Source organism: Euwallacea fornicatus, chromosome 5 (assembly GCF_040115645.1).
Source record: "Euwallacea fornicatus isolate EFF26 chromosome 5, ASM4011564v1, whole genome shotgun sequence".
In the NCBI taxonomy this organism is placed as follows: domain Eukaryota; kingdom Metazoa; phylum Arthropoda; class Insecta; order Coleoptera; family Curculionidae; genus Euwallacea; species Euwallacea fornicatus.
In genome coordinates, this window is record NC_089545.1 from 722,675 (window position 1) to 736,889 (window position 14,215).

A 14,215-nucleotide genomic window follows, 5' to 3' on the forward strand; every position below is an offset into this window, starting at 1 on the left:
ATCCTTTTATGGGAGATTACTCACACCTTAACCACAACCGGCTGATTTGAAGATTAATCTTCCGATGCCCTGAAAAAATTTGATTCTACCAGTGCGGCATGACCCGAGAACACTTTGTCAAACCCAATGGTTCTTGTAGATAAGAGACCGCTAATGAATTTTACGCTGGGTTTGGCGGATGTGAAAGACGTTTAGTTGGTTTGATGGGAGATTAAAAAACGAATTATTCTTCCGTTATTTGCCAAGCATCTTCCTGGAAATCCTCATAGTTATCAAGTGAGGGAACTTTCGAATTGTGCCTAAAAAGGCAACGTCACGACAAATCACTGCGAGACAAAAGGCTCAAAAGTACATTGCCGTATCACTAATAAACATGTAGATCGGCCCATTTCAAACGAGCCATGTCACGGTTGGTTTGGCGTCTTGGCGCCTGTCTTTGAAGTCATAGATATACCATGTCGGTTTTATGATACCTACACATCAAAAACCGCAAATATCGTCTTACGACTACACGCTCGAGGGGTTTCCTTTGAAATGGTCAAATGAATGTTTAAGCTGTAATTCATATGGTGTGAAAACGTTTGTTTCCTCAAGCGTGGTGCAGGCATTTGAGGGCAAATAAACTTATAAGTGCGATTGAATCGTGAGACGAGCAAAGTCACACGCGAAGCCGCTCAGGATGATTTTCTGTCTCCGAATCTTGAGTTGATGACGCCGAAGAAAGGTCACTACGAGGTACTTGGATGGGGAAAGTCGAGACGAGGTCAAGCGGCAAAGGCATGCCAGAAGTAGATGTTCGGGTGGTAGAATTTCGAGACAAAAATTTCATTTTTGTTTCGTGCACATTGCGCGATCTTGAATGAACCGACAGGTAAATCGACGTGAAGGCTCAAAGTGAAGAAATCCGAGCCCACGACGTAATCCTCTACGGCGAAGCAATTTTTGCCTACGTCACGATCCTCTTCTCCGCTAATGTTTCGTCTCTTGCGGTGAACTGTTGCAATAAAAACTGAACAAACAAAAGTCTTTATTGCGATCGCCAAAGAAACGAGAATTAATTTTCGGGGCCCAGATAAATTTACAACTAAACGAACCCATTTTTCGACATTTCTTCGCAACGAAAAGGAACACCGAAACGAACGAGAACTGATCCGACCGTTCTCGCACAAGCAAAAACCGCCACGAAAAATACGTTTTCCTCGTAAAATGAAAAATAAGAAACTTTCTCCTCTTGGCAACCCCCATCCGGGGACGTACTATATAAAATAAGGCTGCTCTAGTGCTGATGGATATAATGGAATAAAGACGTTAAAAATGCAGAAGTCCTCTGAGAAGGGCCTCGAATTTTGCTCGGCTTACAAAGTTGAACAGGCACTTGACTCGAAGAACGGCTGGGCAGAAGTTATTGAAATTAGGGTGCCGAGTGGCCTTAGTGATTATAGGAGAAAATTCGAATACCGCAAGGTCGGTGAGTTGTGGCCGAAATGGCGTAGTTCGTCACTCAAGCAAAATCGGCTGGGAAATTGAAGGGATCCGGAAGCTGCCGGAAGAGCTGAGGGAAGAATCGGAAGTGTGAATGGCGATTTGAATCTTCCGCATCTTCAGGTTCTCAACCATATGGCTAACGCTCTATGCATATTTTCAATACCACTACAGGAGTATTTGATTTCTACTGGCCGTTATGGCTTTAAATGGTTAATGGTCAATAAAACAACAGGTGTTAACTGTGTCATTCGTGGACGCATACTCAAGTCTGTTTTTGTTTTCTTGCATCACCGCCATTACGCTCCTATTTAATCAATTAACTTTGTTTTAGAATATATTTTAGAGAAGAAAATCCTGCATCCCATTATTCAAATTCCCATATTACGGAGCTCAGCCAGAAACATGATTTACAATTATTCGCTTTGTAACTGAATTAAATTACAATATTTTGCGACGTAATGAATCAATTGCGATTTATTATACTCCAGTTTAGTTCGATGTGATGCTTCTCTGAATCTTTTAACCATTTTCTGAATAACCGTCCTTTCTCCTTCAGATGACGTAAATAATCCCATTTTCGGACCTTTGGATGGGAGCATCTACGCAACTATCGCCAAGAAGCAGGAATTATCACCGGGGGCCGTCTCGAGTCCTCTGACTGTGTCTATGGACAGTGGAATCTCATCTGCAGGTAAAATCGCACGAGTTTTTTTTTGTTTCGTCACCTAAAATTTCTGAGAAATGTGCGGAATTTATACACCATTAACACTTCATTTGCATTCTTGAACTAGCTCGGTAATCTTGATGTACCTGGGGACCATTAGAAACAGGTTGAGAGGACGATGCATGACAGGACTTATGAAGAAGTAATACGGAATTTAGAAAATTTACTTGATATTTTTGATATAATAAAGTTCTGGGGAATCCCATAAAAACGAATGGCCAGTTTTATTACCACTAGTGCTTTATAAATATTTAAATTACTTGACATCTGCGTCGGCGTAAGCGTTAAAAATTCGAAGCGCAATCACATGTCTAGTTTTTCTTCAAAATCTAAGATCCCCTCCATCGACTACTGGACACCTTGCCTTCAGCATAACAGTTGCAATAGCCCCTGCATATTAAAAATTTTTATTGAACTTCACACTAATTACTGCCCAACCGGTGCCGTTTTCACTTTCAAACATCTCAAGGGTCACCTCCAGTGCAAAAAAACCTGCACCCAATTATTGGGTGTACAAAAGTAATTCACGGAGACTGATTTTGGCGGGTCTTTGCAGGACATCAGCAAAACGCCAACACCAACGCCTCCGGTAGTCCCCCGCCAACGGCCCATCCATCACCGATTACTCCCGAAGACCAACATCGCGAGCTCGACGAACTACTCTCGGACATGATGCTGACCGTCCAAAGTATTCCTGACTTTAAACCGACCAATAGTACTGCGCGGTCCGGCGCGTCGCAGGATTTCTCGCTTGACAATGTGCGCTACATAGATGACGAAGACAAACATAATCCTTACAAGAGGGAGTTCCAAAGGGTAAGTTTTCCGGGAAACGTTGTAACAAGTCAGGAAGTGTGAAGGAGTGGTTACTTCACGTGGCGTTATTGTCACGTCTCTGTCACCCACTATCTAATCACGTCTTCGAATTCTGGAAAGTTTCTATCGGTTTAGCTAATTCTAAAGCAGGACCGAACACAAAGTTCTTGAGTTTCCTGGAATTCTGGAAAAACGTGGAAAAGCACCTCTAATGAAATAATCCGGTTAAGCACAAATTCACAGATTCGTGTTCTGGAATAATAATATGCGTCCATGAGAACTAATATACCGTGGGGCTCTAAATTACCCTCTGTTAACTTTTTAACAAATTATAATTTTTTGGATATTTTAAAGCATCACTAAATGAGACAAAAAATACGGTCTTTTGACGTTTTGTTTTTTTTTGTTTTTTTTTTTTTTTTTAATATTGCTTACGTCACCGGTAGCGCAAAATGGCCGATTTTTTTAGATTGACGTCGACGTCTAAACGAGCGCGGGTCACGTGACACCTCATATTAAAAGTCTTTCAAAACTACATTCAATGGTGCATTACGATTAAAAATGTATCGATTGATTTTTCAGAGAAATAGGCATAAATTTTACGAAAAATGCAATGCAAATTCAGTTCAGTAATGCGTAAAAATTGGAAAACTTGTTTGTCGATGGAAAATTGGTTTGTTTCCGAGGTTGTGTTCAAAAACAATCTTTAAGTAATTTGAGGTGACACTTGACTCATATTTCGATTTTTGAAAAATCCGCCATTTTGTGCTACCGATGACGTAAGCAACATTTAAAAACACAAGCAAACGTCGACAGGAAGTATTTTATGTCCTGTTTAATGCTGCTTTTGAAATAAAAAATATATATATTTTTTTTTAATTAAAAAAAGGGGCGTGGTTACAATTCAGGGCCTCACGAGCTTCCAGAGTTTTATTCGGTCGCCCAGTTCACGTGTGTTCACGGATAACAATACATATTTGAAGTCTTCATTTGCTCTGTGGATACTCTGATCCAGACCTGCGGACACATAAATATTCAAAGTAACGTGTGAGCTTTCCTCTGGATGTTCATTCTTCCTTTAACCAATTTCAGTCACGTAAGAATTGCTACAGTACCGCATTTTATCGCACTGTTTACCTCGGAAAAACAGCAATAAGGAAGTGGGTTTTCTCAATAAACTTTAACTGGCAAACATAAACACTTTCGAACTCGATACTATTTCGGATAAGAAGAGTAAATATCACAGCTACTAAATAATCATTTAGATCCAGTTAAAATGATTAGTAAGTGGTTTTGAAGCCCGGAAAGTTAGTTTCTTCCTCAACTTCAGGAGGAAGATAAAGAAATCCCTTACCACGCCCGAGAGAATAGCAAGCCCTTCAGTTACGGGATAAATCAAGAGATGATTGGGGAGTCTAAAGGGTTGTCCAGCCCTAGTCTAGTGAGGAAGGCTACAGTTAATAAGAGCCATGGAGATATTTTAGCCAAGGTATGTGCCGGACTAACACTAGCTTCAATAATGAAAAAAACTTATGAATAAGCTACGTTTACACCGCCCAAAGTTAATTAAATCCTAAGAAACGTCTTAATCCTGAATGGCTTATAAATGGCTGAATCTCAAACCGATGGCGCCGCACTCACCTAACCATTTTTGTCCAGATAGCTGTGTTAACTTCTTCGTGTCGGATGCGAGAATCTTTTACGGTTTGGTTAATGGTTTTGTTCGATCATCTCAGCTGAAAAGGAATTATTTATGCCTGGTTAAATGTTTAAGTGGTTATAAAACAACCGCTGTCTGCTACCTATTCACGATCCAGCCTTAAGATGTTGAACTGAGGGTAATTGGGTTAAACGTAGCGCAAAATTCGTTCGTTTAATTTGTCAGCATGCAGCCGGCTGCAAAATTAATTAAATGTCGTTTTCTTTCAGGTCCAAACGAAGGTGTACCCGCAAATCAAGCCAGTGCCGAACTTTCAAAGCGACCCTTCCCCGAACTACAACTCGCATTACTCCACCTTAGGAAAGTACTCCTACTCCCCAACCCCTCACCGAAAAACCCCCTCTCAAGAACGCGACTCGATCGACGCGATTTTCACACAAAGTGCCTTGAACGCTCAGCCAATTAAACGAGAGTTTAGAGAAGAGTATTATAAGGACGAAACCCGGAGGTAGTGTAGAACGTGGCGTGGAGTACCCTGTGGAGATTGAGGTAATTGAATTTCAGACTCGACCCGCTGAAGAGAAGCTACACCGAGGGAACCATAAGGCGCAGCCCTGAAAAAAGCGTGTTCAAAACGAGTTCGACTGTGACCAGCCCCTATTCCGACACCGACAGCTTGTCGCCTCCTGGTCAGTTCAGGAGCATCAACTCCAGATCTCCAGATTTTCACGAAACGTAAGTTTTTCTTTGTGCGTCATGTGTATTCATCAAGGTTTCTAATAAGAAATACCTGCGGTCAAATACGGAGAATAATGCAAATGTAACTGTGGGAAAGCGCTTTACTGAAGAATGTCTAAGCTAATTATGGTAAGACCAGGTTAAAAAAATGTATGAAGCTTTTGCCTTTAAATTGAAGGAAAAGTATCGAAATTCCATGCGATTATAATCGTGTTTCACACGTGTCTAGGGCCGATAAAGATAGAGCAGGTGAGACGAGTTAATCGAAACGCTTTGCACCTGGAACTTTACGACCTAAGTACAGGATTCTATTTATTCAAACCTGGATAGAAAGATATTTGTGTGTTATTCAAACGTCTAAAAGTGATGGTTTAGGGCGAATTCGCTCCAGAACAACAAGCTTCGTTGTCCAATTTACTCAGCGGAGAAACCGGGGGAAATTTCCATCTTAACGCCTGAACCTTTACTGAAGATAAAGAACTCTTTGAAACGGACGAATAAACTTAGGCTTATCTTATCAGGGCAATGTTATCTAACGTTGTAGTTCTGCAGGGAACAATTGAGCAACCTCAGTGGTACCGTAAATCTGTGGTGGTTTGAAACTTGTTAGTTCAGGTAGGTGGTACTTTAATACGTGATTATTTGCGGTTCCAAAGCATCTCAAAGGCAATTTTTTCAGTGATATAATTATTATTACCGCATCGCCGAAGCTGCGCCCACTCGGAACTAAATTACTGACCATACCCATATTATTAGGCGCCCACTGCATTTTTCCCCATCAGACACGCATTACTTACTAAAATCGGGATGAGCGCTAATTTTTACTCGCATTTCAGGCCTTTAAATGCCTGATATAACAGTTTGTCCCCGTCCAAATAAGATCTGCGCTTACATGATAACGATGCCCACTTACGTCCAAATGGTTGTTTTCATGGGATATCGTAACATTTGCCTCCATCCGTCCCTGATCGTGACCATAAAAAGAGCATCTCCATCAAGCCTAACGCGTGGGGAGAAGTAATTTGCATATTGTGTTGCATTGAATCTTTATTGATTTATTGGCATATTTTCAATATCGACGAGGCGCACGGATTAGATAAGAGCATCTAACTTGATATGATCTTCGATAAAAATTTCTCTTTCCCAATTTGGTCTGCATACACAAGATTGTCCCAGTTAACATACGCACAAAAAAGCCGTCTGAAGCTTATTTACTTGAGCAGCTTTTACCGTGAAATTTAGTAATATAAAGAGCGGTACCTTTTTTCATCATAGTACCGCCTCGTTACCTGTCTTACCAAATTAAGAAAAGTCTTCCACTCAAGAATGGCATGAAGGTTCGTTGACCAACTATGTATCCGGTACCTATTTGAATGGTTCTAATGTTTTTGCGGTATGAAGAGTTATGACCGCCGACTTGAGGAAAATGCTACCGAAGGATGTTTAGTTTATTTATAAAGGAATTAGTGTCAGGTGGTTGCCGAGCAAATCGATCGGCTTTTTACATCAGAATTCCTGTCGAGGACTAAACATAGATGTTCTTCGTTATTATCACATTCATTTTAATTAAGAGCAGCATCAATAATTGATGCGTTTTTGCCCCTGAAAGGGCAACTGTTCATCATCAAGTAATCTGCTTATGCCGATGGTAGTTCCACTCGCAATCTATCAAAGTACAATTTTTTCTTCGCTTGAGGAATTACAAGCTGCAGAGGGTCCATTGAAGTTAGAAAAACCTTTTGACCGTCGTGAATACCTTTAAAATTCCTGATATAGAGGTAGAAATATTACCTTTATAGTATCTCATAAACAGTTGGGGGAATCCTGCCATTTTGATTTTTTTCATTTAATAGACTCTAGAAGCCTTGTATTCATTTTTAACCAATTATTATTCACTAATTCGATGACACACTCATTATGGCATATCTCAGACTGAGTTAGAGAAGTAACGTATTCTCGACATTAATTGTAACAATTTTCGCTTAAGTTTTCCGAGGATTTCGTTGACGAACCCGCTCGCGGTGTCTCCCAGGCGCCTGTATTTACTACTTGATTTTATTTTCAGCTACTCCAATGGCAATTTAACATGGCTACAGCGCCAGCAACAGAAGCTGAAAGAGCGGCGAGAAGTGAGGCTGCGTGAGGAGCGACAACCTCATGAAACCAGGCTCTTTTCAGAACTAAAACAAGTCCAAGCGAGGCACATGAGGCCAACAGCTAGTCACCGATTAGGTAATTTTTTAGTCTTTCGCATTCCGATAACAAACCCATAAACTGCGCGTTACCATAGACGGGTACACCAGCGATACCACCGCATTTGCTGACGATGACGACGATTACACCATTCCTCTGCACATCAACACCACCCAGAGGAACGGCGTTACTCCTGCCTCTTCTCAATTTAGCACATTGAAGTCAAACTATTCCACTGTGACAAAAAACGAGAGGCCGTTCATGACCGTCAAAAGGGCCCACGAAAAATTCTCACAGGTAGTAAATGAACCTTTTGTAGCAATTTTTTAAATCACCGTAGAAATAATTCACTTAGACATCAAAACATAATGGTAAAGACTGATTAACCCCTATCTTAACACTCGCACAATTATCGTACACTTGCAGAACCAAGATCCAGTTGCAGCATTGGCTGCAAATCCTCATGGGCAAATAGTCCGGCCGCCCTCCAGAAGTACAGGCCAAGAGCAGACGGATAGTGGTCTGTTGTCGTTGGTCGAGCAAAAATCTCAGTATCAGCAGCAGTATTCGGAACCGTCCCGTTTTAACCAGCAAGTGACGGTGGGTATTCCGAATGGCACCAATAGGGAAGCTTCCCAAAAAGATGAGAACTGTCGACCAGATGCCCTTGACGATCTCATCGCTAACTTATCGAGTGGTTCTGAGCATTCTAGTAACAGTCCTAACAACACAGCATGGTCACAGGTACTAACATTGAGTGTACTTTATAATGAGGTGTGTTACGCACCTCACAAATTCTAAACTTTCTAATTTCATCACTAATATCTTCTTCGTATGATTGACCAACATAACCATTCAAAATTTCTCAGTATGAAAAAACAAGTTTTTCATACACATCTTTATATCTACATATGAAAATTCTAGTATGATCAGTCCTCATACTCGTGGCGATCCCCAACAACTTCGAACGAATTGGACATGTCACCCTCTCACAGTTCTTCTCCGAGGCCTCAAACTCCTGCCTTCCCGGTATTGACGAGGACGCCCTACCTCAATGCCTCAACGCCATCTGTGCAGTTTGACCTGCCCAATGAACGCCTACCCCCTAAAAGTCCTACAACCCAGCGGTGAGTTTTTTTTAATGATATTTCACGGTAGTTTCCGACGTCTGAAAACTAGACTAAGCATCTCTGTAGGCTCAGTAATGACTCTGTAGGCTCAGTAATGATCGCGTTCAAAAACGTGATTATTATTGAGAGTTAAGCTGCATCAATCAGTTGACCATAAAAAAGGAAACTGCGTCCCTAAGGAGCGTGAGAAAAAAACTCGGGTTTTTAGGGAACTAGAATTGACTTAAGAACGGACCTGAGCGAATCTCACTAGGGAACTAATAACTTTGCCATTGGTGGCCTATTTCTATGAGGGCATCTATCGGACATTTTCATAACTGGATGTGTTATTGGAATAATTGAAAAAAGCATTCCTACGTAGTGGATCTAGTACTGACATTTCAATAAATTAGAATGACCTGATATTATCTATATTACATCTAGGTATATCCACCTATGATCATGTGTTTCAGTCGTTCTTGAGAGACATGAATTATCTAACTTCCCCTCTAATGGAGAAAAAGGGAACATTGCACCAACAACGGCGAACAAATATTAGACATAAGTATACATACTTGATAAGCAATTTGCTCTTTAGAGATAACAATTACCGTTTAATTCACGGTAATGCAGAAACTACTATGTTACGCACTTCAAAATCGATTGATCAGAGTTACTGGCTTAACGTAAAAATTCTTCATTGTTTATGAACTTGTCCATGAAGATATCCATAACTTACTTACAGCCGATTAAGCTTTCCATCCGCCATCCTGACCAAAAACGCCAAATGGTCACTTTCTCCAGAAAGGTAAATTGGACAATAGGAAAGTGAGGCATGAACATCGATGTTTAGATTAGATCTGCACATTAAACCAAAGAAAATTGTTTATTCTTTCTCACTTATCTTTTTTGTTTATTCTTAGGCATATTCTAGTAAGTTTAGATGTGTCATAACCTGTGTTCTCTCTACCCTGTGTCCTTTGATATTATTGTCATTTTCTTGTCGTATCCGACGTAAAGGACATAGAACACCTAATTGCATGAAATGAAGATTTATATTGCATGTTAAATGTTGTGACGTTCTTATCTCATTACCTAACCGAAATCAATATGTACATAACTCCTCGGCCACCTTGTCATGTTAGTCCGCTTCGTCCTTTAATTCAATCACCGAAAACTATGAACATAAATTGCTTACTTTGAAGCATTGAAATACATCGATTAACGGCTTACGCTCCCTTATTGGGGACCAACGTGTTAAAATCCTCCCCCATCGCCGTCACGACCATCCAAGCACCTTCGTTACGAATCCTTTTAAAGATTGAAACCCTTTCTAACAATTCACACTCCATCATCATTTTAAGCATGCCATCTTAATTGTTATCGATTTGCCAATATCAAAGTTTAAAGGCTCAGTGTTTCCTTTCCAGAAAGGACCGACCTACCTCCCCATCCGACTTAAATGGCGTCTCAGATGGTGAATACAATCGACACACCATAACCCAAAGAAGTGCCTCAGCCACTGGGTATCGAGACCAGAATGGCTCGTCATCCCCTACGGTCTACTATGGTCAATCCCGAAGAGGCTCTGTGGCGTCCAGTGCCAATGACCAGTCCCCCCATGAAGTATCCGCAGCGCATGTGAAGATAGTGAGGGATACCAGCAAGTTCTGGTATAAACCGACGATTTCTAGGGATGAAGGTACATATAGAAACTCAACAGGAAAAAATCGGATCTCTAGTTAATGTGGGAAAAATACATATGCATTGAACCATAATATTGTTTACAATTGATAAGATTCGTTTTTCGTGCGGGTTTAAAGCTGGAAAAAAACAATTCCGCATTGTTTATTTCCTTTTTTTCATAAAATAGCGATAATAATTTTTTTAGGTATTTTGCAGCAGTTTACTTTCAAACGTATTGTGAGGCGTTTTTTTTTTTTTTTTTTGATAAATCTTACATTTTTATTTTTTGTTTTTGCTTTTATACATTAAGAAGAAAAGCGATTTTTTTTCTTATAAAATTAAATTTTTTCCTAACCACCTTAAATTTTTTATTTTGTACAATTTTTTTAATTAAACGTCATAAAAATTTTCCCTTTCGCCCGAAAAATTTCATTCTTCGCAACACCTTGCGGGGAAAAAATTTATTCTTCTCTTCTAAAAAATAATTAAAAAATTAAAATTAATAAAAAAATTATTCGTGCGCCGGTTTTTTTCCGTGAAATTTAGTTTTTCGGTTTGTTTCGATGATGATAATGTGTAATGTGTAACGATTCGGTTTGTTAGCGATCAACATGCTGAGAGACCAGCAGCCGGGCACATTCGTTGTGAGAGACTCCAACTCCTTCCCCGGAGCCTTTGGCCTAGCCCTGCGAGTTGCAACGGTGCCAACAAACTTGACCAACAAATCTAGCGGATCTGACGAGCTAATTCGTCACTTTTTAATCGAGCCTACTTCCAAGGGCGTGCGCCTAAAGGGATGTCCGAACGAGCCCGTTTTCAGCTCTTTATCGGCTCTGATTTACCAGCACTCGATCACCCAAATAGCCCTGCCCTGCAGGCTCATTTTGCCTGACAACGATCTTAGGTAATGTCCCCAGTAAGACTACGTGTGCGGACGGTTTTTAAAAATTTTTCCTAAGGTCGGACCCGAAGAACACTTCGCACGCCCTTCAACAGCAAATTCAAGTTCAAGGGGCAGCTTGCAACGTCCTTTACATTTGCACCATTGAAATGGAGTCGTTGACTGGACCGCAGGCGGTTAAGAAGTCAGTGCTTCAGTTATTCCAGAAGACACCTTTGCCCGAATCCATAGTGGTTCATTTCAAAGTCAATGGGCAGGGAATAACGTTGACCGACAATAAGAGAAAACTGTTCTTCAGGAAGCATTATGCTATTAACACTATTTCGCATTGCGGAGTTGATCCTGACGACCGGAAGTGGTTGGTCAATGCTGAGGAGACCGGTTCAGCTAAAAATTCCAAGTAAGTTGTCATATTACTTTTAGTGTTGTCAATGGAACTGCTTCTTGACAAATTTAACGTTTTGTCCACAACTGTTGGGCTATGAAGTAACACTCGAAGTGATTCGTTGACGCTAGTTTAGGCGCAAAATGGACACTCAGAGCATTTGTTCGTTCCTACCCTGGTAGGAGGAGGTAGAGCGTCAGCACAGATACAGCGTGACGCAAACTTTCAGATCGAATTGAACGCAGGACTTTCTTAAAGTTATAGTTATACTTGAATATCTCAGTGGCCACCTTTTATACTTAAATCGATTAAGTCTCAAATTTCACCATGACTAAACGTGAATTCCTGGATATTACTCGCCCCGCAACTCGTCGAGGTGGAAGGTCAATTTCTGGTACAAAATGGACTTTTTGTACCAACGAGTTTCGGTGGTGTATTCACAAGGTCACGCAAGTTTTGTCATCGACAATTATTTCTTTTTTTAATCATACCAAAGAAAAGTGCTTCAAGTTAACTCGATTAGTGTCTACCCCTGTACGGAAAGATTTAGAGTGATTTAAATGTATGAAAAATTTCCAGGAAGCAATTCCACAGCGTCGCAACATCTCCAACGCATTGTGACCTTCCGCGAAAGTGTATTTCGCCTGTCAATTATTTTATTTCCAGTCGTATATTTGGTTTCGTGGCCAGAAAGCCCAACGTGAGTAATCCAGACAACCAGTGCCATCTCTTCGCCGAATTGGATCCTGACCAGCCTGCCAATGCCATTGTAAATTTCGTCAATAAGATATTGACTTCAAGTGGAGTGAAACCAAATATCGTCTAACCAAACAAAGTCAGTCTCGTCATCGATTTTTGAGGACTGTACATCACTATAATTGTATATTAATTTGTCCAGTATTTTACTACTTAATTTTGAAAAATTCTTTAAACCCTATAAATTATTTTATTTTGAAATTCGTTTGTTACACGTCCTTCTTCCTCGCCTAGTCTCTTTATTATTTATACTGCAAATGTTTATATCATATGTTCTAAATGATTCAGCATTTTACGTGTGTACATATAATTTTATTAAATCTTAGTTTTACCTTCATGTGCCCATAAAAATTTTATCTACAATGTTTGTATGTATTTAGTGAAGTGCTGATATCTCGCATATCAGCATTTTCACTGTATCTCGTTTCCCTCGGACTTTGTTAGTGTTTTTGTTATGAAAAATTAACAAAAATCAACTCATTATAAGCCAACATTGTTAATAAAGGTCAGACATTCTAATTACTAATAATACGTATATTCGTCATGCTAAATCGATATATAAACTAATACTTTGGTGTTCGCTTTAGTTGTCGCATTTTTCATATCACACTAACATCGTCGCAATCATTAAGTAGCAATCAGGGTAATTCTGTTTAATTGTATAATACATTAAGTACGGTTTATTTGTCATGAATCTCCATAGAAGCATAGCCATATAGATTTAATGGTATTTACCTTTATTGTGTAATTATTTTACTTCTGGTTCTTTTGTTCTGAACATATTGCCAACAATCAAAACTTAAATATGAAATCTATATTTAAAAAGTAAATATTATTAATATAATTATTGTAGTTAGAATAAACGTACTAATGCAAATATTATGCTTTTTACTCATTGTCCAGTTAAGAATAGAACTGCGCGAAGCGTGCTTTTCGCAGCACCTCTTTGCACTGAAAAACTCTGGTAGGAGCTTCAGAACGCGTTCCAGCCAAGTGTTGCTTCACAAGAAGCCACTAACAGACAACAATAAACCCGAACTAAAACGTCCGATTTTAATTAATTTGAAAACCGGACGAGAGGACACGAAATCCGGGAACACCCTGTCTGCAAATACCCTTCAAAACAACTTTTTCTATTCGAAATCAGTCATTTCTGAGCCCTCACTGTTTGATTTCCTAAATTTTTGATTTGACGGTATAACAGGATGTGCTGCTTCTAACATGATGTTACCGCTTACCTACTACTTTCTCATGAAATCGCAGTCCAGGTGGGCGCAAGCTTCAGCTGGAAAAGACGTGGAAAACTCAGCGAATTCTTACGTGAAAAAGGAAAATTTCTGAACCACTTGGGGTTTAGTCTTGCTTACGTCTCCTCATACTGAAAAACTGTATTAGATACCCTTAATGTACGTAAGCATATGCTGATTTTTTTTGGGAAGTTTTAATAGTAGCAGGGTGATTTAACGTTCCTTTTCGAAAATTTTATCAACGTTTGTAATGCCCGTAAATATTCCAGTGCACGCATACCAGGAGTTGAAAATATCATCTCAGCTGTAATGATGCTGCAATCTGTCAAGACCTCATTTCATCTGAAGAATTTCATACTGCTAGGTGTGTAAAATGCCCAAATCGCACCTCGCTCGCAACAATAATTGAAAATGCAACGACAGGCTCAGTTGCTGCTACTCGAGTTTTGCAACTTTTTCCACAGTATACAACAGCGCAATCATCCCCTTCATTGCAATAGTATAATTTGTTTCTC

General features: G+C 39.9%; 1 protein-coding gene across 15 annotated transcripts in view; it reads left to right on the forward strand.

The window, feature by feature from the left end:
* Positions 1–13,330, forward strand: part of by (blistery) — a 101,868-nt gene extending 88,538 nt beyond the window's left edge. For 11 of the 15 annotated variants that reach the window (XM_066282720.1, XM_066282721.1, XM_066282733.1 and 8 more), the window contains 14 exons: positions 2,042–2,176; positions 2,766–3,025; positions 4,356–4,514; positions 4,955–5,193; positions 5,250–5,420; positions 7,489–7,655; positions 7,714–7,913; positions 8,043–8,360; positions 8,541–8,743; positions 9,471–9,533; positions 10,156–10,427; positions 11,015–11,315; positions 11,371–11,712; positions 12,364–13,330. In XM_066282720.1, coding sequence (XP_066138817.1) covers positions 2,042–2,176; positions 2,766–3,025; positions 4,356–4,514; positions 4,955–5,193; positions 5,250–5,420; positions 7,489–7,655; positions 7,714–7,913; positions 8,043–8,360; positions 8,541–8,743; positions 9,471–9,533; positions 10,156–10,427; positions 11,015–11,315; positions 11,371–11,712; positions 12,364–12,523 — 2,990 coding nt within the window. In that variant the 3' untranslated portion in view covers positions 12,524–13,330. The remainder of the gene's footprint in view (positions 1–2,041; positions 2,177–2,765; positions 3,026–4,355; positions 4,515–4,954; positions 5,194–5,249; positions 5,421–7,488; positions 7,656–7,713; positions 7,914–8,042; positions 8,361–8,540; positions 8,744–9,470; positions 9,534–10,155; positions 10,428–11,014; positions 11,316–11,370; positions 11,713–12,363) is intronic. The other 4 variants (XM_066282723.1, XM_066282722.1, XM_066282728.1 and 1 more) reach the window with 4 other exon arrangements.
* The last annotated feature ends 885 nt before the right edge of the window (positions 13,331–14,215 follow it).